General features: G+C 43.2%; 1 protein-coding gene across 1 annotated transcript in view; it reads right to left on the minus strand.

The window, feature by feature from the left end:
* The window catches only part of spartin, a 556986-nt gene that overhangs the window by 521998 nt on the left and 11415 nt on the right, over positions 1-23573 (minus strand). The window contains exon 2 of the mRNA XM_080276831.1: positions 5154-5318. Within this exon, the coding sequence (XP_080132957.1) occupies positions 5154-5318 (165 nt within the window). The remainder of the gene's footprint in view (positions 1-5153; positions 5319-23573) is intronic.

Here is a 23573-nt window from a genome sequence, read left to right on the forward strand (position 1 = left end):
CCAAACTGTTTTTGGGCTTCCCTCCTTATTCTTGTATAATTGTTTCTTGCCTGTTTGTAAAGTTTCTAGAGAAGGGAAAGAAGTTGTATGCGGCTTTCATGGATTTGGAGAAAGCATATGACAGGGTGGATAGACTAGGATTGTGGAAAGTGTTAAGAATATATGGAGTAGATGGGAAGTTGTTGAATGCTGTGAAGAGTATGTACGATGGTGCGAAGGCTGCAGTGCGTGTGGATGGTGAACTAAGTGAATTTTTCTCTTTGAAAGTTGGGTTGAAACAGGGATGTGTCATGTCTCCATGGTTGTTCAATCTGTACATGGATGGGGTAATAAAAGAGGTACAAGGTAGGATAGTGGATGTTGGAGTGGCCCTGGTGAGAGAGGATAGTGTTTGGAAACTCCCTGTACTGTTGTTTGCAGATGATACTGTGTTGTTGAGTGAGGACGAAGGGGAGCTGCAAGGCTTGGTGGATGAGTTTGAGAGAGTGTGTAAGAAAAGGAATCTAAAGGTGAATGTAGGGAAGAGTAAAGTGATGGTCTTTGAGAGAGGTGAAGTCAGTGAATGTACAGCGAGGTTGGATGGTGAGGAATTGGAAAATGTGAGTACGTTTAAGTACTTGGGTAGTGTGATGAGTAAGGATGGAGGTTTGGAGGGTGAAGTGCTTGAAAGAGTACAGCAGGGAAGAAAGGTTGCTGGTTCTTTGAAAGCAGTGATAAGAAACAGGGAAGTGAGCATGGGAGTGAAAAAGTTACTACATGACAGTATTGTGATACCAACTCTAACGTACGGAAGTGAAGCTTGGACGTTGTTGGAAGGACACAAGTCAAGAGTGAGAGCAGTGGAAATGAGTTATTTAAGAGGAGCCTGTGGAGTCACATGGAGAGACAGGCTGACGAATGAGGATATAAAGGAGCGTAATGGTGTTGATGTGGATGTGATAGGAAGCGTTATGAGGAACACACTGAGGTGGTTTGGCCATGTGGAGAGGATGGAGGGTGAAAGACTGACGAAGAGAGTGTATGTGAGTGAGGTGGAGGGGGAAAGAAGGAGGGGGAGGCCGAGGATGAGATGGAGAGATGGGGTGGAGAGGTATATGAGAGAGGGGGGGTGTGAGTTGGGAGCAGGGGAGTGAAATGGCAGGGGACAGGGCGACTTGGAGGCGATTTGTTTGTGGCCACCCCAAACGGGATTGAGGCGTCTGGCAATAAATAGACAGATAGACTGTTTGTAATTATTATATGCCCTTTCACTATTGTGTCTTCTGTATCTATTCCACAACAAATCTCTTCTTTCTTTTGATTTTTTACATTCTGTATTGAACCATTTCTGTATTTTCTTACCTGCTTCTTTGTGCTGTGGGATGTACTTCTGGACTCCTATTTCATAAAATTCACAAATTTTTTATATACAGCATTTAAATCTTGTCCTCTAAGCTCATTTTCCCAATCAACTTCTAAGAAATACTTCTTTAGGTCATGATAATTTCCCTTTTTATTGTTTAGGCATGATGGTATTGTGATCCCTACCCTGACGTATGGAAGCGAGGCGTGGACATTGCAAGAGGGGAACAAGTCAAGAGTGAGAGCAGTGGAAATGAGTTACTTGAGAGGAGCATGTGGAGTGACGTGGAGTGACAGGTTGACGAATGAAGAAGTGAAGGAACGTTGTGGGGTAGATGTGGATGTGGTTGAAAAGATCAGGAGAAATACACTGAGGTGGTTTGGACATGTGGAGAGAATGGAGAATGAAAGACTGACTAAGAGGGTGTATGTAGGTGAGGTGGAGGGAGGGAGAGGGAGGGGTAGACCGAGGATGAGGTGGAGGGATGGAGTTGAGAGGTATATGAGGGAGGGGGGGGTGAGTTGGGAGGAGGGGAGTCAAATGGTGGGTGACAGAGTGACTTGGAGGCGTTTTGTCTGCGGCCACCCTTTGCGGGATTAGGGCATCGGGCTATAGATAGATAGATATATAGGTAACTTTCATTGCTGATAACTATGTCATATGCTATCCTGAAGTTGCAATTTTGTACTGCATGATCGCTTTTGCCGAGTGGAGGGTGATATATTAAACTGTCAATATAATTTTCTTGCCTAGTAAATATGAGATCTAGCATTGAAGGTACATCGAGTCCCCTTTTTCTGGTGGTTTCCCTCACATGTTGCATTAGGAAAAACTCTTGCACGAGATCCAGGAGCTTTTGGTCCCAACAGCTTTCTTGGCTTATTATATCTAGAGTATTCCAATTTATATTTGTATTAAAATCTCCAGTTAGTATAATTCTTTCCGATTTCTCTTCCATTTTATGTAGTAATGATCTTAAACTCTGAATTGTACTCTCTGCCAGGTCCTCATATTCGTCTCTTTCCCATGTGTTTGATCTGCGTGGCATGTACAAATTGGCTACAATTACTTTCCCTTCAGATGTGTTGATCTCTACTGCAATCATTTCTACTTGTGAGGGTATATCTAGTTTTATTTTATTGACTTTTAGATTTTTCTTAGTTAATATTATAATTCCTCCTCCTTTTTTTAAGTTTCTATCTCTTCTCCATATATTATATTCCTCTAAGTTTAGTATGTCATTGGATACCCTTGGTGTTAATTTTGTTTCAGTTTGGCATATTATATATGGTTCACTTTCTCTGACATAATCATTCATCTCTAATAATTTGGATACCATTCCATCCACATTTGAGTACATCAACCTTATCATCTTGTTTATATACTTGTCATGACTTGGTTCTACTACCTTCCTCCTTTTTATTCCCTCCTGTTTAGGTACCACTTTTGTACCTCCAATCCTATTACTTTGTAAAAAAAAATGTGTTCTTCTCCTCTTCTGATCTTCCCTCATTTTTTGTTTTTGCTTCCTCCCTCTTCTCTTTCAGTAATTCCAGTTCCTCTTGTGTTAAGCATCTTTTTATCCATACATTTTTGACCACCTCTTTTTCCATAAGATTCTTTGCATTTTTTAGTATCTCCTCCACGGTGTTTATACTCCGGAAAGTTACCTTTAGAGGTCTTGACTTGCTTTTCTCGTATTTCCCTAACCTTTTGTGTTCCTCTCTGTCTTTACTACAGATTTCCTCTTACACTTCTTTCAATAAGCTCATTACATTTGCCATCTCCTTTTTGTCTCTTGAGATCTTGTTTTTTACTTCTTCCTCTTCTATACCAGTGATTACTATAGATTTGTTGATATCTACTGAATCTCTGACTAACTTTGGATTGTTTTGGATTATTCTTTTCACTTCCTTTTTAATGCTTTTTTCTTCCACCCTTGTTTCTAAGTCTTTCTTTATTTTCACCATTTCAGCATACGTGGTTTCCACATCATTTTTGTAGCTTTGCACAGCTTCATTCACCTGTGTTATCTTCTCCTCAATATCACTGCTCTGGTCTATCAGACTGCTTACTTGCCTAATTGTCTCTGTATCATTTTTGACCCAACGTTGCTTAACTTCGCTGATCGGACGGGAAGCGGGGTACTCAACGTGGTATGGCCGTTAAGCAACGTTGGGTCTGGTTAGTACTTGGATGGGTGACCGCCTGGGAACACCAGATGCTGTTGGCATCCCTACGTGTCAAGTGGGGTTGGTGGAGGATTAGTGCCCCTTCCTGTAAAACAATTAACTCTAAGCCATTGGCCACCCCGTCTGGGATACATGGCGTCTGGCAATGAATGAATGATGAATCATTTTTGAACTCTTCCATAATACTCTCGTGATTGACTACTGTACTTGCCATTTCACTGATTTTCCTCCTAAGTGTACTCACTTCCACTGTTAGTTCACCTATGGTCGTGTCTTTCTTGTTGACCTTCCTTCCTAGTTTTTCTATTTCTTCCTTTTGCAAGTGCATCTGCTTTTTTATTTCATCAATTTCATTCTGGAAAGCCATCTCCAGTCTGTGTACACGCTCTACCAGTTTACTGTGAGTCTCCATTTCAACCAGTTCTTGGTAGAAATCATCATCTTGCTTTCTACCTTTATCCCTTTTCTTTTCCAAATTTGCTTTACTAAAGTATGTGGCCATTTTGCAGTACTAAAAGCACAGAGTACTTACATTCCCTGGGGCAGTTGTAGTCTAAACAAACAATCAGCTGATTGAGCGCATTCTTTCGCTACTCGGTTCTCTTTTCTGTTTGAACTAAGTCTTGTTTAAACTTTTTTTTTTTTTTTTTTAAATAATAAAAAAACATTTAGTCTAACGTGGTACAGAGCTTGACTCATATAAAGATACTAATTTACATAATGCCACTGGCCGTGCTGGCTCGGTATGGAGCGCTGTTGGCCCACGTCTGCTCTCCTTGGTGGCTCTTGTGTGTGTGTGTGTGTGTGTGTGTGTGTGTGTGTGTGTGTGTGTGTGTGTGTGTAAAAGAGGTGTCTACTGCAGCAACATTTAATCACAGCAGATATATTCTCTCTCTCTCTCACAGTGTAGTAAACTTTTTCCTAACTTGGTTTAAGATATATACTGTACTATTCCTTTATTAGTTGTTCAGACTACACGTAATCAGAGAGGTGCTTGAAGTACAGAAACCCCTAGCTGGCTGTGAGTGAGAGTTTGGAGGGCATCGGGTGGGGTTATGGGGTTGGAGAGAAAATTGGGGGGGTTGGGTGGGAGTGTGGGACTATGAGGAAGGGAGGAGGAGGGGATAGCTCTCCTTCGAGCAGTGTTACAAACACGGAAAAGGAAACGAACTTATTCCGATGTCTGTACATACCCTCCCTGGGAGGACTGGGGACCTAAGACTTGGCTACCACAGTCAAGAACATTTAGGGTTAGGTAAATGACCTACATCTCCAGTGATATTACATGACTAAAATCCCTGAGTTGCCTCATGGAAGTATGGACCGATGTGCATATGGGAAGACTGTCACCATGGCTGGTGCTTCACCAAACTACCAGGAATTTGAATTCAACAAAGCAATTAAATAACATGTTCCTATAAAAGAACTGAGTTTTATACTGTTCAGTAAGTGTGATAACTGTGTGACAAATAAACATTAAGTCCTTCAGTACAGAACTGTGATGTACCTGTGAAACATCTGAGTATTACAAGTATGACTTTCTGTATTAGGGGTGATGTCCTTGTGACACACCTAAGTATTATGTCATTCACTAATAGTGAGATGTCCCACTAACGCACCTGAGTATTATGTCCTTCAGTAATAAGTGTGATGCCCCTGTCGATGAGCTTGTAAGCCTCACGGTAGGTGTGTTCAAACTCTTGCTCTGGGGAGGCAGGGACAGGGTCAGACATTGCTGGAGGTGTTGGCCTTGGAGGTCGCTCCTTGGTACCCTCACCACTCATCTGAAATCGCAGGGCTATTTGACATAAGTCAGCCTTATCAGTACAACCCATTATTTCCTCCTCCTCCTCTTAACCTTACACAGCAGAGTACCAGTATATTTTCATTACACGTTGTCTTTACTGACAGTTCTTTATCCTATTAGATAAAAAGTTAATTATGCTGCTATGATTGTTTTATTTTTTAATGTAAATGATCAATCACTTAGTTGCATAGAAAATTCCATATTTCAGTTCCATTACCACCTAAGAAGCTGATCTGCCAGTACCCCCTACTTACAACAACAATTTATGGAAAATACTGTGGTACTTTGGTAAACAGTATTTGAACCTAGCCTAACCTGACACACTACAACACCAGTGCCCCTCTCTATGATGCTGACACACACACACAAACACTGACATAAAGGAGATCCTAAACTGTAAGTAGAAATACAATTCTGTAAGACAGAGTACTTCCAAAAAGTGCATCTAGGTAAGAGGAAGGGAAACAGTAAAACAAAATGATGAATACACAGACCTGTTGGAGTACTTCTAAAAAGTGCATCTAGGTAAGAGGAAGGGAAACAGTAAAAAACAATATGATGAATACACAGACCTGTTGGAACTGGACACACTGAATAACCTAGCAAAGAAAGCAAATAAACTGGAGGAAACTTTCAAACTGGAACTGATGAAATAAGGAAGGAACTGTACCAACAAATGAAAAAAAAATGAGAAACTGGTACAGTAAAGGAACTGAACAGAAAAACCGCAACAATAAGTGAGCTACAACCTGAGGTAGACATTCTGAAGAAGAAAATTAACGAAATGGGAAATACAGTAGTCATCCATGAGAGAGTTCTGAAGGAATACAATAATGATAAAGACATAATTAGACAAGAAGGTAATCTGACAGAGAAAAGCAGAAACACTGATGAGATGATACCTCTGGCAAATGAAATGATGAGAGGAGGTATAAAATACATGGACAGAAGTAGCCAAAACAAGTCAAGATCTAAAAAACATGGCTGAAGCAAAGGACATGACAAGAGAAGTGAAAGACATCTATCTATCTATCTATATACCTAGGCTGCTTCCCCCAAGGAAAGGGAGGTAGCCGAGACAGGACGACTCACTCTCCATTTACTCATCCATTCAAACACATTCATTCGCATCTTAGCCCCAAAGGGGAGAACGGACAGATCCTCACCGCATCACACCGCACAAGGGTCAACTGCGCAATGCAAGCAGTGACATCCACAGCAGGGCCCGACAGCAGAACTGGTTTACCCCTGCCACATCATAACAGACCCATCCCCTTACCCGCACCTGACCTGACTAGCTGATCAGACCAAATGCGGGAGAATATCCCCTCAGGGCTGCGTCATCACTTATTCATTCACAATTTCTCTCCATTTATTTCTGTCACGCACAGCCACTCTTCCTTGCTCAACAGACATCCCTCTCGCATCCAGCGCTCTCTTCACACTGTCCATCCATCCTATTCGTGGTCTTCCTCTCAGTCTTACACCTCTCACATCAGATCTAGTTATCTTTTTCACCAATCGCTCATTATCCATTCTCTCCATATGCCCAAACCATTGCAACACCCTCTGCTCAACTCTACCAGCCATCTCCCGAACAACTCCGGTTCTCCTTCGCACTTCATCATTTCGCACTCGATCCATACGCGTCACTCCACACATACTCCTCAGACATCTCATCTCAGAAAGACATCATAAGAAAAAACCCAAGGCTGATAAAGACAACAGTTGAGATTAACCCGCCCCGTCCCAACCAATTTTCCACCACTGACCCCGACCCGAATCCCAACCAATTTTGGAAAAAAAAATTTTTGGCTCAAATCCCCGCTTTTGGTGAGAAACATCAAAAATTTATAGAGAAATCGGTCACCTGAGGTTTAAAATACTGAATACAGGTAGCAGTTCCCCTTACCTTACTGTGTTTTCTATCAGGCTGGCTCCAAAGAAAACGAGTTCTACGGAAGGGTAACTATTCCACACCACTCATAAACGGTATTTATTTATTTTGTACGAATTTAAATGTAGTACGAGAGTATATTGGTTTTCACACAGTAATATAGGCAATATATTCATTGTTTCACTTAACAAACACATCAACATACCTGACCTTTTTTGGCAACATTACCTGATCATCATTTCTGACTGTTTCTTCCTCTAATGCTATGTAAACTTTGTCCTCCACACTGTCATCGATTGGGGAATCACTCTGGCCTTGAATTTCGAACCGTGGCATGACATGTCTTTACTGGCCAGGTCCCTGGTAACAGGTGAATTGCCGAGACAAGGGCATGCAGAGGGGGGGGGGAGGTCATGAAGGGGAAAGGCATTGATCCTGCCTGGCATCTTGTAGAGGAAGGTGTCCCGTGTATACGTACCAACAATCACGAGCGAAATATGAAAATTGTGCAAATTAGGGACCTTGCAATTGCTGTGTGTTTATGTACGTCAACGGGAGTCACAGTGACAAAATGTGTGGATGTATATATACGTCGATGGGAGTCAGCGGGTTAACAAATCTATACTGATCGCAGGCAAAGATGAAGAAGAAATATGGAACAGAATCACCAGGGATAACATGGTGATGGTAAATATAATGAACATATTGAAAGTAGTATCAGAGGAAATCTGTGAGAAAGATGTAGAGGAATTTAACCCCTTAACCGCGGGGCGTCACTTTCGTGATGCTCGGCCACAATGGATCATACCGTGGGGCGTCACTTTTGTGATTCTGTGTTATTTTGAATTATCCCGGGCTCTCAAGTGGTGGCTTGTATCATCTATCAGTACTGCCAATGTCCAACACTAGTCAGCACTCCAAATCTCATCTGTACTCCCATCCATTGTTGACATTTTAGCGATTTTCCCCCCTTCCTGACTCCCCTCCCTACCTCCCCTCCATTACCCTCTCCTCTCACCTCCTACGCCGTGCTGCGCTAAGCAAATTTCCCCTGGATTTTTCCACAGACTTCATCCATTGAAATAAGCCCTATGCCCTATACTTATACAAAATAATATACACCAAAAAAAAATAAGGTAAGTGATAGTGTTATACACAAGGAATTGGCTAATTATCACCTAACAACACCTCACGTGCATTCATTCGCTACATTACCACGGTAATTTCCCCTTTGAATTATGCCTTGGAATCTATGTCTGTAATAAAAATATATATCAGAAAGGAAGGGAGAAGCCTAAGTGACATTTACATTCACCTGGAACTACCTATTTCTTTATGTATTGTCGAGATTTTCTACCAATAAAAAATTAGCATGTAAGTTAGCAGCAGTCAGCCTCAGTGTCATTGTCAACCCTTGCCTTCTCAGATACGCCGCGGCATTTAGTTCCTTGTCCTCCGCTGTGGTCAAACCATGTCCCACTCGCGCCCCGCCAATTCTGACGCTTCTGCGCCCATTGCAAAGGGCCCCGTGACCTCTACCCCCTTAAAAAGTCGTGAGGGAAGCAGGAAAGGACTTAGTGACTCTGCAGTGGCACGTGAACTAGCAGAATTGTCCATGGTGATGATAGATAGTGATTTTGACGATTCGGGTGAATTGTGTGATGAGCCGGGTGAGGTAATCGTGCCAGAAAGTGCTAGTACGAGTGCTTCAGTGTCGGAAGTTATCCCTAGCTCCAAGGGAAAGGAGCCGTTAGTGCAGCAAGGCAAAGAATTTGGGAAGGGAGTGAAAAGGCGGCGTGTTAGCCCCAGAACAATGCCCCCGCGTGACCCAGTCTGCCATGAGTCCCGAGTTGATTCACCTCCCCAATCCCCAAGCCCCAATTCGCTCATTTCTTCCTCATCGTCTGCTGAGTTATCTCCGGAGTCTTCGTCGTCGGAGTCACCACCAGCATCAACAGTGAAGGCAGGCCGTAGAGGAAGAGGTAAATCCCAGACTGGTAAAAGTAGAGTTGGTAGTAGAGTAAGGGCTGCTAGTGCTGTACGGCAACCCAGGGTCAGTGCAAGTGACCTTGAATGGGGTAAATCTTCCTCAAAGCCACCCACCACCACCACCCACCCACCCTACACCGCCACAACAGGGAATCCTGGACGCCTTCGCATGGACAGAAGGGTCTGATTTTGTGCCTGAACATTTAGTGTTTCATGAGAGCTCCTCAGGAGTTCAGCCTGCCTTCACTATTGACGATAATGCTGAGTGTGTGGACTACCTTTTGGCCTTCCTAGATGACGAAGTCATACAGCACATATGTGGTGAGACCAACAGGTATGAATCACAACATGCTGCAAGTGGTACAGGTGCAGCCAAGATGCAACAGTGGTCCATGCTGGAAGTGCAGGAGCTGTATGTGTTCTTTGCCCTCATGCTTCTCGTGCCACACTCCAAGAAGCATGAGTTGGAAGAATACCGATCCATGGACCCCTTACTACCTTCACCCACCTTCAATAAGTACATGGCCAGAGATCGCTTCCGGAACATCATGGGAAACCTCCACTTTGCCGACAACGATGTACCTTCCCAAACCGACCCACTCTGGAAGATAAGGGAGATTCTGAGCAGAATGAAGGATAAGTTTATGTCATTCTTCCACCCCTTTCAGAAGGTTGTCATTGACGAATCCTTGGTTTTGTTCAGAGGACGTCTTCGGTTTGTTCAGTACATTCCAAGCAAATGCCATCGCTTTGGAATTAAGTTCTTTGTACTGTGCGGCTGTAAGACAGGGTACATCCTTGACTTCGTCATTTATTCAGCCAGCACTGTCGATCTGGATAAAACACACCCCCTTGGCTTCTCAGGCTGTGTAGTGAAAGTGCTCCTTGAAAAGTATTTTGGTGGGAATCATGTGCTGTATACAGACAACTACTATACAGCACCGAAACTTGCAAAATACCTTTCTGAGCATGGCATTGGCTCCTGCGGCACTGTCAAAAGTAATCGTGCCCACTTCCCTAAATTACCAGAGGCAGGAACCTCGCAGCGAGGAGACGTGCACCTACGCAAGTCTGAGAAGATGCTGGCAATACGGTGGCATGACAAGAGGGTCGTGCACATGCTCACCACCGTACATAAGGGGGAGATGACAGACAGTGGGAAGGTCGACCGTAGGACAGGCAAACCTGTGATGAAACCTGATGCTGTGTTGGACTACAATATCAACATGCGGCTGGTGGACAAGTCCGACGTGATGATTGGTGAGATCAACTGCCTCAGAAAGAATACTAGGTGGTACAGGAAAGTTTTTCTGCATCTCATAGATATGACGATGCTGAACGCCTTCATCCTGTACAAGATGAAGGTCAAGCCACCCAAGTCCTTCTCCCTGAGGTTGTTTGCCAGGGCTTGTGTCCAGCAGCTGCTGGAAAGATATGGTAGGGTGACAGCAGCAGCTCCAAGGCACCATCCAGTAACACTTCCCGACCGACTTGAGCAGAGGGCGTATATGGATCGGCACAGACTGGAGCTAATGCCTGCCACAGGGAAAAGGAAGGCTGCGATCCGCAGGTGTCAGGTGTGTGCACATACCACCCGCCGTACACCTGAGCACAAACGCACCTCTTGGCAGTGTGCTGAGTGCCAGGTTCCCCTCTGTGTTACCTGCTTCTTTGATTACCACAGCCAGAAGCAGTTCTAACAGTGCAAGTGGGAAAGGAGAATAATGTGGAAATAATGTGTAAATAATGTGTAAATAGCAAGTGAAAGCAATGGATGTTCAGTACATATGATTGAACAGTGTATTATAGTTTTATCTTACTGAAAGTGACAGTAAATAACATAGTGTAAGTAAAATAGAAGGGTAAATATTGAAAATACAATAGAAAATGTAAATAGTAATGTAAGTAATTAGTAATATAAGAATATGAGTACAAATACTTTATGTTATAACAGTGAAAGCGAATCCGTGGCTCTCTACGTATTTTACTGAATGAAAAATTGAATGACTTCAGTGACAATAAACTAATACTACTGAAGGAAACTTATGGAGAAAGACTCCAGATATATATAAGTGTGATATAGTAATAGAAATATAAAGTGTGAAGGGTTTTATGAATAATAAATGACAGAGTACCAAGAGCGAACTAGCGCAAGTGCGACAGTCAGACGCGCTAGTAATTTCCATTGCTTTCACAGTGGTTCTTTTTTGGAGTATGGATCCCAAACTACTTGAAAATCATAGAGTAGTGTTTATAGTGTTAATATCTGGCTGTGGTAATCATATTACGGGTTGTCGGGAAGTGTAAAGTGGAGACTTCGTTACCCAACTTCAGAGGTTTCCACAAGTCCTACGGTAACCGACGAAGGCTCAACAAACATTCCAGGAGAAAGCTGAAGGTATGTGCCATAAGCATATGTAATTTTAATATTCTAGGACTAATAACTGATTTTTGGCAAATATTTTTTTAGAGTCTGTCGGAGCCCGAATAACCCCGCGGGACACGCAAAACATTGGTAAACATGCCCGCGGTGTAGGGGTTAAGAGATTTGGGAAATATGAGAGAAACAAGTCAAGGCCCCTGAAAGTAACCTTTCAATGTGTAAACAATGTAGAAGACGTATTAAAAAATGCTAACAAACTTAAAGAATCACAGGAATACAAATAAGTATGGATATATAGGTGCCTCACTCAAGAGGAATGGGGATTACTAAAGGTTTAACGTAGAGGGAAGAAGCAAAATGAATGAATGATGCAAGATCAGATGAAGAGAGACGTAAATTTTTTTTTACAGAGTTCAGTGAAAGTCCTCCAATCCGGCCACCAATAACATGAAAATCCCAATATTTCAAATATGTCAGGGTGAAATTTTTATAATTTTTCTGGGCTTTTTAAAATTTTTTCAGGGCTTTTTTCACATTTTTCTGGATTTTATCTAAGGATTTATCTGGTTTGGACTTGCCCTAGGACTTAGATGTACCTGCCTGCAACTATTCATCTACACTTCTATGCATTTCCATTGAGTAGAACAATAACCCACATCATGTTAAGTATTTATTTAATGATCATGTACATATTTCTAATGTTTTCAAAAAGCCCTCCCAATAGTCCGAAAAAAACAATGCAGTAGTCCGAAAGACCCTCGGTCCCCTGTGATTTGGATTACAGGATTATTACTGTACCAGGATTGCAAGTAAGAAAACTGCACATGAACAGCAGAGTCTACATAAAAGTATAATGGCACACTTAATCAGTGTCATATATATGAACAACATGGCAAAGCTGATGGGCTCAAATGTAGATGGAATGGTATCCAGATCATTAGAGATAAAATCTATCTATCTATCTATTGCCAGACGTCTCAATCCCGTTTGGGGTGGCCACAAACAAATCGCCTCTACGTCGCCCTGTCCCCAGCCATGTCACTGCCCTGCTCCCAACTCACACCCCCCCTCTCTCATATACCTCTCCACCCCATCCCTCCATCTCATCCTCAGCCTCCCCCTCCCTCTTCCCCCCTCCACCTCACTCACATACACTCTCTTCGTCAGCCTCTCACCCTCCATCCTCTCCACATGGCCAAACCACCTCAGTGTGTTCCTCATAACGATTCCTATCACATCCACATCCACACCACAACACTCCTTTATATCCTCATTCGTCAGCCTGTCTCTCCATGTGATTCCACAGGCTCCTCTTAAATAACTCTTTTCCACTGCTCTCACTCCTGACTTGTGTCCTTCCAATAACGTCCAAGCTTTACTTCCATACGTTTGAGTTGGTATCACAATACTGTCATGTAGTAACTTTTTCACCTCCATGCTCACTTCCCTGTTTCTTATCACTGCTTTCATAGAACCAGGAACCTTTCTTCTCTGCTGTACCCTTTCAAAATAAAAGACTTTATAAAAGAAAATGAGCCTCATGTTATCTGTCTAACAGAAACAAAATTAACCCCAAGGATATCAAACGACTCCTTAAAACTGGATGAGTACAATATTTGGCATAGAGACAGAAATTTGAAAAAGGGAGGAGGAGTTATGATACCTACAGAGAAAACACTCCAAGTAAAAGAGACAGAAACAGACACACCCTTGCAAGTAGAATTACCTACAGAAGAGATTAGTACACCAGAAGGGAAAATAATTGGGGTAAATTTATATATGTGACCCAAGACAAACACATGGAATAGGGATGAATAAGAAGGCCTGGCAGAAAAGACAATTCAGAGCTTAAAAACCCTACTATACAGAATGGAAGAAAAATCTGAAAGACTGATACTAACAGGAGATTTTAACAAATATAAATTGGAATATTCTACATGTAAGAAGCTATGAAAGCTGACGGGATAAAATGCTCTTGGATCTTAGACAGGAGTTTTTTCTTACACAACATGTAAAGAACACCACCAGAAAAAGAGGACCAAAAGACCCCTCATTATTAGATCTCATACTTACTAAGCAAGAAAATGAAACTGACAACATAATCTATCACTCCCCATTCGGCAAAAGTGACCAAGCAGTACAGTATTAGATTATAATTTCAGGATAGCATGTGATACAGTTAATGAAAATTACAAAAAGATACTAAACTATAAAAAGGGCAACTATCATGACCTAAAGAAGTACTTTAAGGATGCAGATTGTGAAAAGGACCTTAGAGGACAAGATATAAAAGTTATACTGTATATAAAAAATTCTGTGAATTTTACAAAACCCGAGTCCAGAAGTCTAGCATTGTGTCCCACTGCACAAAGAATGGAAATACAGATAAAGAATTGGTTTAATACTGATTGTAAAAATACAAAAGAGAAAAGAGATTTGCTGTGGATCAGATACAGACAATATAAAAATGAGAGAGCATATAACAACTACAGGCAGGCAAGAAATGATTATACAAGGATAAGGAGAGAAGCTCAAAGGCAGTTTGAGGAAGACATAATAAATATAAGTACTGATCAGCCAAAGTTGTTTCACAGGTACATATGAAGCAAAACAAAAGTTAAAAGATAAAATACAGTCCATCATGGATGAGGAGAAAATCTATAACAATGAAGAAGAAATATGTGAAGTACAGCAGTTGCTCATAAATCCGGACACACAATATTCGGATGTGTTCATTATCTGCACACTGGACCTTGTTTCTATGAAACCATTACTTGAATTTACTTGCTATTATCCGGATGTAAAAGTCCCCGAAAACTTTGGCTCGCCAGCCGACATGTTCGAACACTCTGTACTGTGGCCGCTGGGCTCGAGCTGTGAGCGGAAAGTAGGACACAACCCACAACCAAGGCTAAAATATCCGTCTGCCCCAGTACTGAATGGCCAAAGTCGGCGTTCGTCCGATCACTCACAATGAACCCCCAGCATCTGAGTAATACGACTGTAATCCACAGATGGTGTCAAAATGTCTGTACGCATCCTCACCGAATGTCCAAAGTCACATGGTCACGAGACTAAGTCTTTCCTAACTGCCAATGCGAGTGTAAAACAGACTGCAAGCCACAAGTAAATGTTCAGTGACAGCGGCCGTCCACCTCTCTACCGAACGTCCAAAGTCACCCGGTCACCAGGAGTTGTGTTTCTGCATGGCCATTGGGTGTCTAACAGACCGCAGGCCACAAGTGAATGTATGGTAAATGCGCCCATCCGCATTAAAAACAACAAGATTATTTTTACCCCATTCAGAGATACGAGCCAAGTCAGACATTAGGTGTGCTATAACCTCATCCCTTGTTTGCTGAAGTAACTGCTGAGATGGACGTTGCAGGAACAGAATGGAAAGGTGATGGGTGGAGTCATCAGTGTATGAGTGGATAGGGTTAGATGTACAGCTTAGAGGGTCACTGATGAATAAAAGGAGTAAAGCTGATGATAAGACAGAGCCCTGAGGAAAGTCACTGTTAACAGATCTAGGAGAAGAACAATGGCCATCTACAACAGCAGCTATAGAATGACCAGAAAGGCAGCTAGAGATGAAGGCACATATAGAAGGATAGAAACCATAAGAGGGCAGTTTGGAAATTAAAGATTTATGCCAGACTCAACTGAAAGCCTTTGAAATGTAAAGTGCAATGGCAAAACTTTCGCCAAAGTCCCGAAAGGAGGATGACCAGGAGTCTGAAAGGTAGGTGAGAAGATCGCCAGTGAGGCGTCCCTGAAGGAACCCATACTGACGATCAGAAAGAAGGTTGTGATAGGGAAGATGCTTTAAAATTTCTTTATTAACCCTTATCCGCCGGTTGACGTGTATGCACAACAGGATTCAGGGCGAGCAGGGCCACCAGTTGCCTTGCTATACCACACTCACCTTCCTGCCACTGTTTGAGTGCGGGACCATTTTCTGTGATACCTATGGGGTAGGCAAGTCCCACAGGTTGCACTGTTCAGTCTGTACTTGGCAGTGGTAGCGAGAGGAGCCATGTCATCTTCCTCGATGTCGTCCGATTCCATTCCACCACGTGAAGGGCTGATCGCCTCATCGACCCCCATAGTCATGCCCTTTGTGCCAGGGAAAGGGCTAAGTGATAGTGCCATAGGACGTGCCCTAGACGAAACTGTCATCTCGAACACTGAGAGAGTACGTTGTCAGAGGGCATACAAAGCTACCATATGGAGAGCGAGCTCTCTCGCCCTCCATCCCCTACTTGCTCTCCGACGCCAGAGAGGGCTCTCCGACCTCTACAGGAGGAAGCGAGAGCCTACGACAGCGATGATTTTGCTGATGAGGATGCGGTAGATGACCCAGGATATCAGGAAAGTGGAAGTAGACCTGGCGGGCATCTGCGGAAAAAACGCCGCAGAGCAATTTCCCCCACACTCTCCTCACCTGCTCGCCGACGTATCTTCCTCCACCGCTCCCCCACAACTCAGCCTACCACTTCAAGGGCAGAATCACCTCAACCATGCCCTTCAGGAGTTGTATTGCCTTGACAGGAGCCACGTGGTGATACACAGCACCGAGCATCTTTAAAGGAAAGTTCCGCGTCAGGTGAGTCATCACCCGCTTATTCCCCCACCTCTCCCTCCCCCTCTCCTCTCCCTCCCTCTCCTCCCCCCTGCCTGTGACTGTGCATGTGGTCGTGTACGAGTGATTGGAAAATGCAGTGCAACTGCCAGTGCAACGCAGTGCAACGTGTGGGTAGAGTAGATACATTTGTGTGGGAGGATGGTGCCGGCTTTGAGCCGTCTGTGCCAGCATTTGATGAGGAGGGTGCAGGTGTGCAGGAGGATGCACTTCCCCCCAGGCCTTGGACTATAGTAGTCTATTCAAGGCAATTTTCACAACTGCAATTATGCAGTACCTGGTTGATGAAATTAATTTCCACCAGGCCATGTGCTTGCGTTGGCTGGACGTACCTGCTAGCAAGAGCACGCACATGCGTGAATGGATACCCGTAGAGGTGGTGGAGATGTTTGTGTGGCTCACCCTGACCATGCTGATGGTGCACGTAAAAAAACACGTGCTTCACGACTATTGGTCGGTGGATGAGCTCGTTGGCACACCTGTCTTCGGAAAATACATGGCCCATGATAGGTACCTGGCAATCCTGAGGTTCCTACATTTCAATCGAAATTACGGGCCTGCACCGAACGACAGGTTATGGAAAATAAGACCAATCCTGACAATGCTGAAAGAGTCATTCTCCAGGGTTTTCCGTCCATTCCAGAAAGTGTTTATTGACGGGTCGCTGGTGTTATTCAGGGGCAGGCTTGCATTTATTCAGTATGTGCCATCAAAGCATCACAGATTTGGCCTGAAATTCTTTGTGCTTTGTGACTGTAAAACTGGATATGTGCTGGATGTAATAGTTTACTCGGCGACAGATGTTGATATACCTAGCGATGATCATGGATTCTCTGCATCAGTAGTGAAAGTGCTGATGGAAAGGTATTTCAACAGGCACCACATTCTGTACACCGATTATTATTACACAGCCCTGGCGTTGACAAAGCATTTGCTTGACCATGGTACTGAGTCCTGTGGAACTGTAAGGGCCAACAGAAAGAATTTCCCAGTATTTCTGGTAAATACTGAGAAAGGAGCCCTTCTGACAAAGAAATATGGGAACATGTTAGCCCTTCTCTGGCATGATAAGAGACGGGTTAACATGTTGTCTACAGTTCATAAGGGTGTGCTGGAGGAAACTGGTAAAACAGACTACAGGACCAGGGAACCCGTGGTAAAGCCAGATGCAGTCAATGATTACAATATCAACATGCGGCTGGCTGATAAATCGGACATGCAAACTGGAGGTATATTGCCTACGTAAGTCCTGCAGGTGGTACAAGAAGGCGTTCTTACACATTCTTGATATTGCCATCCTGAACAGTTTCATACTGCTCAAGGAGCTTGTAAGGAAGCCTCTCTCTTTACGAGAGTTTGAGAGAGAGCTTGCACGCGAACTCCTTGAGCAATATTCAACTGCTCAGGTGATAGGTGCTAGGCGGGGCACAGCGGCTCCAGCTGACAGGCTCAGATGTGCTGAGTACTTCCGTCGGCACAAGATTGTGGACATCGGGACAACAGCAGCAGGTCGTCTGGCATACAGGCGGTGCCACGTCTGCCACACAACTAAATGCCGTCCCCCAGCACAAAAAGAGACCTCGTACCAATATGAAGAATGCAAGGTCTCCCTATGCCCCAAATGCTTCTCAAAGTATCAATCCAAGCGTGCGTACTGAGCAGGTGTGTGGGGAAGTGTGAATAATGTACAGTAATGCACAAGTTTGTGTATTTTCATAAATGAGTGAAAAATGTGATAGTATGAGTGAAGTATAGTAAGTGCTAAGATGTAAGTCATTTATAATAAGTTCAACAAGTGCAAATAAGTGATTTATAGTAAGTGCAATACAGAAATTGATACTGTGTATTGGATATTGGTTTGAAAATTATTGGAAATACTTTGCTTTTGCCTACGTGTTACCTGAAAGAAAACCACCTGTGAGCGGGCCACAAAGAAAAATACGTGCTTGGCTATACCTAAATTATTTCACTCAATGCTCAGGGAGATTGTGCCAAATATGAGCATTAGCGTATCTGTGATGTGACATACAAATAATGTTAGTTGTGTGAAACATTTCTATGATTTTCACTATAACCCTGAATAGTACAAAGCAGTATGATTTACAGTACAAATAATTACCTCCTACTCTACGATAATGCATGAAAGAGCAACAACATTTACTTGTCAAAGTGTAATTACGCATAATGGTGATGTACAGTGCAGTTCTAAGTGTCATAGTAAAGGAGAAATATGATTATTTACGGAAGAAGTGAGAACAGAAAAACAAGGTAAAGGAGAAATATTCCTTATGGAAGAAGTGAGTACAGAAAAAATGATGAGATATTTCCTTTCCCACACACCTACAGGGCATAGAGGCGTTATGGAGCGGGTGGTAAATCCTTGGGTGAGCCGCATGAACCGGGTGATGACATTCTCTGACTCATCCTCACAGCGGTGAGTAAGGAGCAGTGGAAAAAACGAGTGGAATCTTCCGCATTCCTTCGAAGGACGCATGAGCAGTGTTACAATCACCACTCCAGGCAGTGCTGCCAACGCTAGCCGGCTGGGCCAAGGCCGCAGCCAGTGGCGCGCTCGGGGCAGCGCACCAAAACATGAAAAACCATTCGTCCTCAAGTCATCCTTACTCATCGATGGGACCACCTAGAGACCTCGGGACACCATCACTGGAAAAAGGAAGAGTTGTTGAGTCTTATGAACTTTTATTTGAATCTCTAGCTATTATAGTTTGTCAGATATGAGGGTTTGAAGTAAGGGTATTTTTTCCAAAATCTTGGAAATCGCCCGCAGGGAGGTGTGTGCCGCGGCCAGGAACCCTCTGGCGGCAGAGGGTTAAGAATTGACTCATAAAATTTTGAGATACCGTGCAGGATGTTAAAGCAATTGGACGATAGTTAGAGGGTTGGGAATGGTCATCCTTCTTTGGGACTGGCTGAATGAGAGCAAACTTCTAGCAAGAAGGAAAGGTACAAGTTGATAGACAAAGGCGAAAGAGTTTGCCTAGGCAGGGAGTAAGCACAGAAGCACAGTTCTTGAGAACAACAGGAGGGACTCCATCAGGCCCATATGCCTTATTAGTATTGAGGCCAGCAATGGCAGAAAATACATCAGCTGAAGAAATTTTAATGTCAGCCATGAGGAAGTCAGAGGGGAGAAGTGATGGAGGAACGGCACCGGAATCGTCTAAGAAACTCTGAGCGAAGAGATGTGCTTTATCAGTAGAAGAAGGCTATAGTGCCATTAGAGTAGAAAAGAGGAGGGAAGGATGATGAGGTAAAGCTGTCTGAAAGATTTTTGGCAAGGTGCCAGAACGAGCAGGAGGAATTCGAGTTGGAGAGTTGACAGCATTGAGTACGGATGAAAGTATTTTTAGCAGAGCGATGAACAGACTTAGCACGATTCAAGGCAGAAACATAAACAAGATGTGATTCAGGGGTGGGTTGGCTCCGGTACCTTTTTTTAGGCCCTCACCTCGTTGCAGACAGCATAGAACAAGCGTGGTTAAACCAAGGCTTCCTACATTAGTCAAACGATATGAGAAAGGCATATATGCTTCCATGCCCGAGAGAATAACCTCCATAATACGCAAGGCACACTCAAATGGCTCCCGGCCACGGAAACAATAATCATTCCAGGGAAAATCAAAGAAGTACTGCCTGAGGGCCTCCCAATCTGCAGCTCCAAAGTGCCACAGACGACGTTTCCTTAGAGGGTCCACAGGCCGTACCGGAGACAGGACAGCTTAAGGTGATAAGGTTGTGATTGGTGGAGCCTAATGGAGAGAAAAGATTAACAGTGTAAGCAGAAGGATTAGTTGTAAGGAAGAGGTCAAGTATGTTAAAGCTCTCTCCAAGGTGGTCAGGGATACTGGTAGGGTGCTGTACAAGCTGCTCTAGGTCATTAAGGATAGAAAAGGTGTAGGTTTGTTCACCAGGTGGATCACGGAAAGGAGAGAAGAGCCAAAGGTGGTGGTGAACATGGAAATCTCCTAGAATGGAGATTTCAGAGAAAGGAAAAATGGATAGAATGTGTTCCATCGTAGACGTAAGACAGTCAAGGAATTTTTGATAGTCAGTAGAATTAGGAGATAAATAAACAGTGCAGATATATTTAGTCTGAGAATAACAGGAGAGCCGAAGCCAGAAAGCAGAAAATTCAGAAGAATCAAGTTCAGGAACACGAAAGCAAGACAGGTCACTGTGTACACATACACTGCACTCACATTTTCCATTTCCTCCTCATCCAACCACAATGTACATTCAGTGACTTCCTTTCTCTTGAAGACCACAACTTTACTCTTCCCTATATTCACCTTTAGTTTCCATTTCTTACACACTCTCCCAGACTCACTCACCAAGCCTTGCAGCTCCCCTTCATCTTCACTTAACAACACAGTATCACCTGCAAACAACAGTACCGTACAGGGAGTTTCCACACACTGCCCTCTCTCATTAGGGTCGCTCCAACATCCACTGCCCTACCTTACATCTTTCTATAACCCCATCCACATACAGACTGAACAACCATAGAGACATGGCACATCCCTGTTTTAATCCAACCTTCGAATAGGAAAATTCACTCAGTTCACTGTCCACACGCACTACAGTCTCAGCAACTCTCATACATACTCTTCACGGCATTCAACAACTTCCCATCTACTCCATGCATTCTTAATACTTTCCACAATCCTTGACTATCCACCCTTTCATATACTTTCTCCAAACCCATGAAGGCTGCATACAACTTCTTTCCCTTATCTAGAAACTTTTCTAATAAAGACCTAGGAATGAATATCTAATCTACACAACCTCTTCCTTTCTTAAAACTTCCCTGTTCTTCTCCAACTAATTCCTCTGTTATTTCCCTAACTCTGTCAATACGCATCCTACCAAATACTTTTCCTATTAGCTACACTAAGGAGACAAATGCCCCTATGATTACCACACACTTCTTTTTCCTTTGTCCGGGGGAATAATTATACCTGACTTCCAATCCTCCGGGACTTTACCTTCCTCCCAGGCCAATCTGTACATCTTCCACACCCACTCTACTACTACCTCTCCCCCATGCTTTAGCATTTCATCACACACTCAATCAATTCCTGGGGCTTTCCCCATTTTTTACTTTCTTCGTTGCTTCCACAACTTCCATCTGACTGATTTTGGCCTCTCTTCACAAATCCCTCCTTCTCCCAGCCGTTCCCCAGCCACTTACACTCACATGACTTTTATTCTCTATGTTCAACAATTCCTTACAGTGCTCTCTTCATCTGCTCACTTTTTCTCCCTTCTCCCATTAGTAATCTATCATATTTATCTTTCACTCCCCTACTAACTTCTTTAACACCCTGTCTAACTCACTTTACCTCTTTCCAGAACATTTTCTTACATTCCCTCCACTTTACAATCAAATTCCTTCCAAATTCCTCATCCACGTTCTTCTTACTTTTTCTTACTAATTTTTTCATCTCTCTTTTCCTCTCTCTATATAACTCTCTCTTCTGTCTTTCAACTTCCTCCACACCCCTGTTTTTCATCCACTCACTACTGTATATGCTTTCTTCTCATATGCCATTGCCTGTCTCACCTCTTCATTCCACCATGCATCCCACACACACCCTTTTGTCTTCTGTTTACCCAACACACCACCTCACATGCTGTACAGATTTCTTCTGTGAATATCTTCCACACACCTTCCACATCCCCCATCTGCTCCAGACCACATTTACCCAATCACTGTTCCACTTCCCTTTTATATTCTGCCTGGTTTCCATCCTCTTGTAACCCCTCCACCCTCTTTGTAAGAACTACCGTACTTCCTCCTGTCCTCCCCTTCTTCTATTCTTCCACTTCATTTCAACCTTGACTTTTACCACCACCTAGTGGTGGTCAGAAAGTCAACTCCTTGAACCTCTATATGCTCTTGCATCCATTACACACCTTCTTATTCTATCATCCACACACACATAATCAATCACTGCCTTCCATTCATTCAGTTCATCACTCACCCTTCTCATCACTTGCCACATATACCTGTGGATCATTTTGTGCCTGAAGAGGGTACTGGCTATCACCAACCCTCTCCCAACACAAACATCCACTAGGGCACTGCCATTCTCATCCACTTTTGCAGGAACACCCCACTCACCAATTACTCCATCCACCTTCACATTCCCTACTTTTCCATTCATATCTCCAATCAAAAACACTCTCTCATTCCTTTCAAACTTTTCAATGCATGCTTCTAAATTTGTCCAGAACTCTTCTTTCATTTTTTTTTTTTTTTTTTTTTTTTTTTTTTTTTTTTTTTAATGCAAGGAAGAAGAAACCAAAGACTGAGCTTGCAAAATGTTCCAAGAAAAAAAAAAAAAAACAATACAAGAGAGAGCCAAATTCAAGATCCATTCATTTCAAGATGCCTAGACACACTGCATTTGAAAGACTGGAGATCATAGGAAGTAGGAAATACAGACAGAGGGAGACAGTTCCAGAGCTGACTTGTTGCATAAATGAAGGACTGGGAGTAATGGTTAACTCTTGCATTAGAGTTGGACAGAAAAGGGATGAGAGTTTGTTGCTAGATGGGTGCTACGCGCCCACTGTAGAGGTGGAGGGATGCAAGCAGACAATTCAGAGGAGCAGTGACCACTGAAGTAGAGACAGAAAAGAGATAAAGATGCAACAGTGCAGCGAAGAGACAGAGGTTGAAGGGAGCCTGTAAGACGAGGAGAGTTGATGAGACGAATAGCCTTTGACTCCACCCTATTGAGAAGAGCTGTACAGTACGTGGGGAGCCTCCCCACACATGAGAGTTGTACTCCGCACAGAGGCAGATAAAACCCCTGTATAGAGTCAACAATTGTGCAGGACTAAAGAAGGAATGGAGTCAGCTTAACACACCTTATCTCTTGGAAGCAGATTTTACAAGAGATGCAATACGATCTTTTCAAGATATATAGGTCCCGTGTGAATGAAACCCCAAGTATGTTCAAGGATGATGCAGGAATGAGCTGGATATTATTAAACATAAGTGGGTATTCCTGTGGAAGATTCTGACAGGTTGATAGGTGTAAAAACTGAGTCTTTCATGCATTAAAAACGAAAAGATTATTTTTACCCCAGTCAGAGATACGAGCCAAGTCAGACATCAGGTGCGCCATAGCCTCATCCCTTGTTTGTTGAAGTAACTGCTGAGATGGACGTTGCGGAAACTGAATGGAAAGGTGAAGCATGGAATCATCAGCGTACGAGTGGATAGGATCAGATGTCCAGCTTAGAAGATCACTGATGAATAAAAGGAAGAGAGTTGGTGATAGGAAAG

This window comes from Coenobita brevimanus, chromosome 67, assembly GCF_032717465.1.
Source record: "Coenobita brevimanus isolate Jiangsu-jjx chromosome 67, ASM3271746v2, whole genome shotgun sequence".
In the NCBI taxonomy this organism is placed as follows: Eukaryota; Metazoa; Arthropoda; class Malacostraca; order Decapoda; family Coenobitidae; genus Coenobita; species Coenobita brevimanus.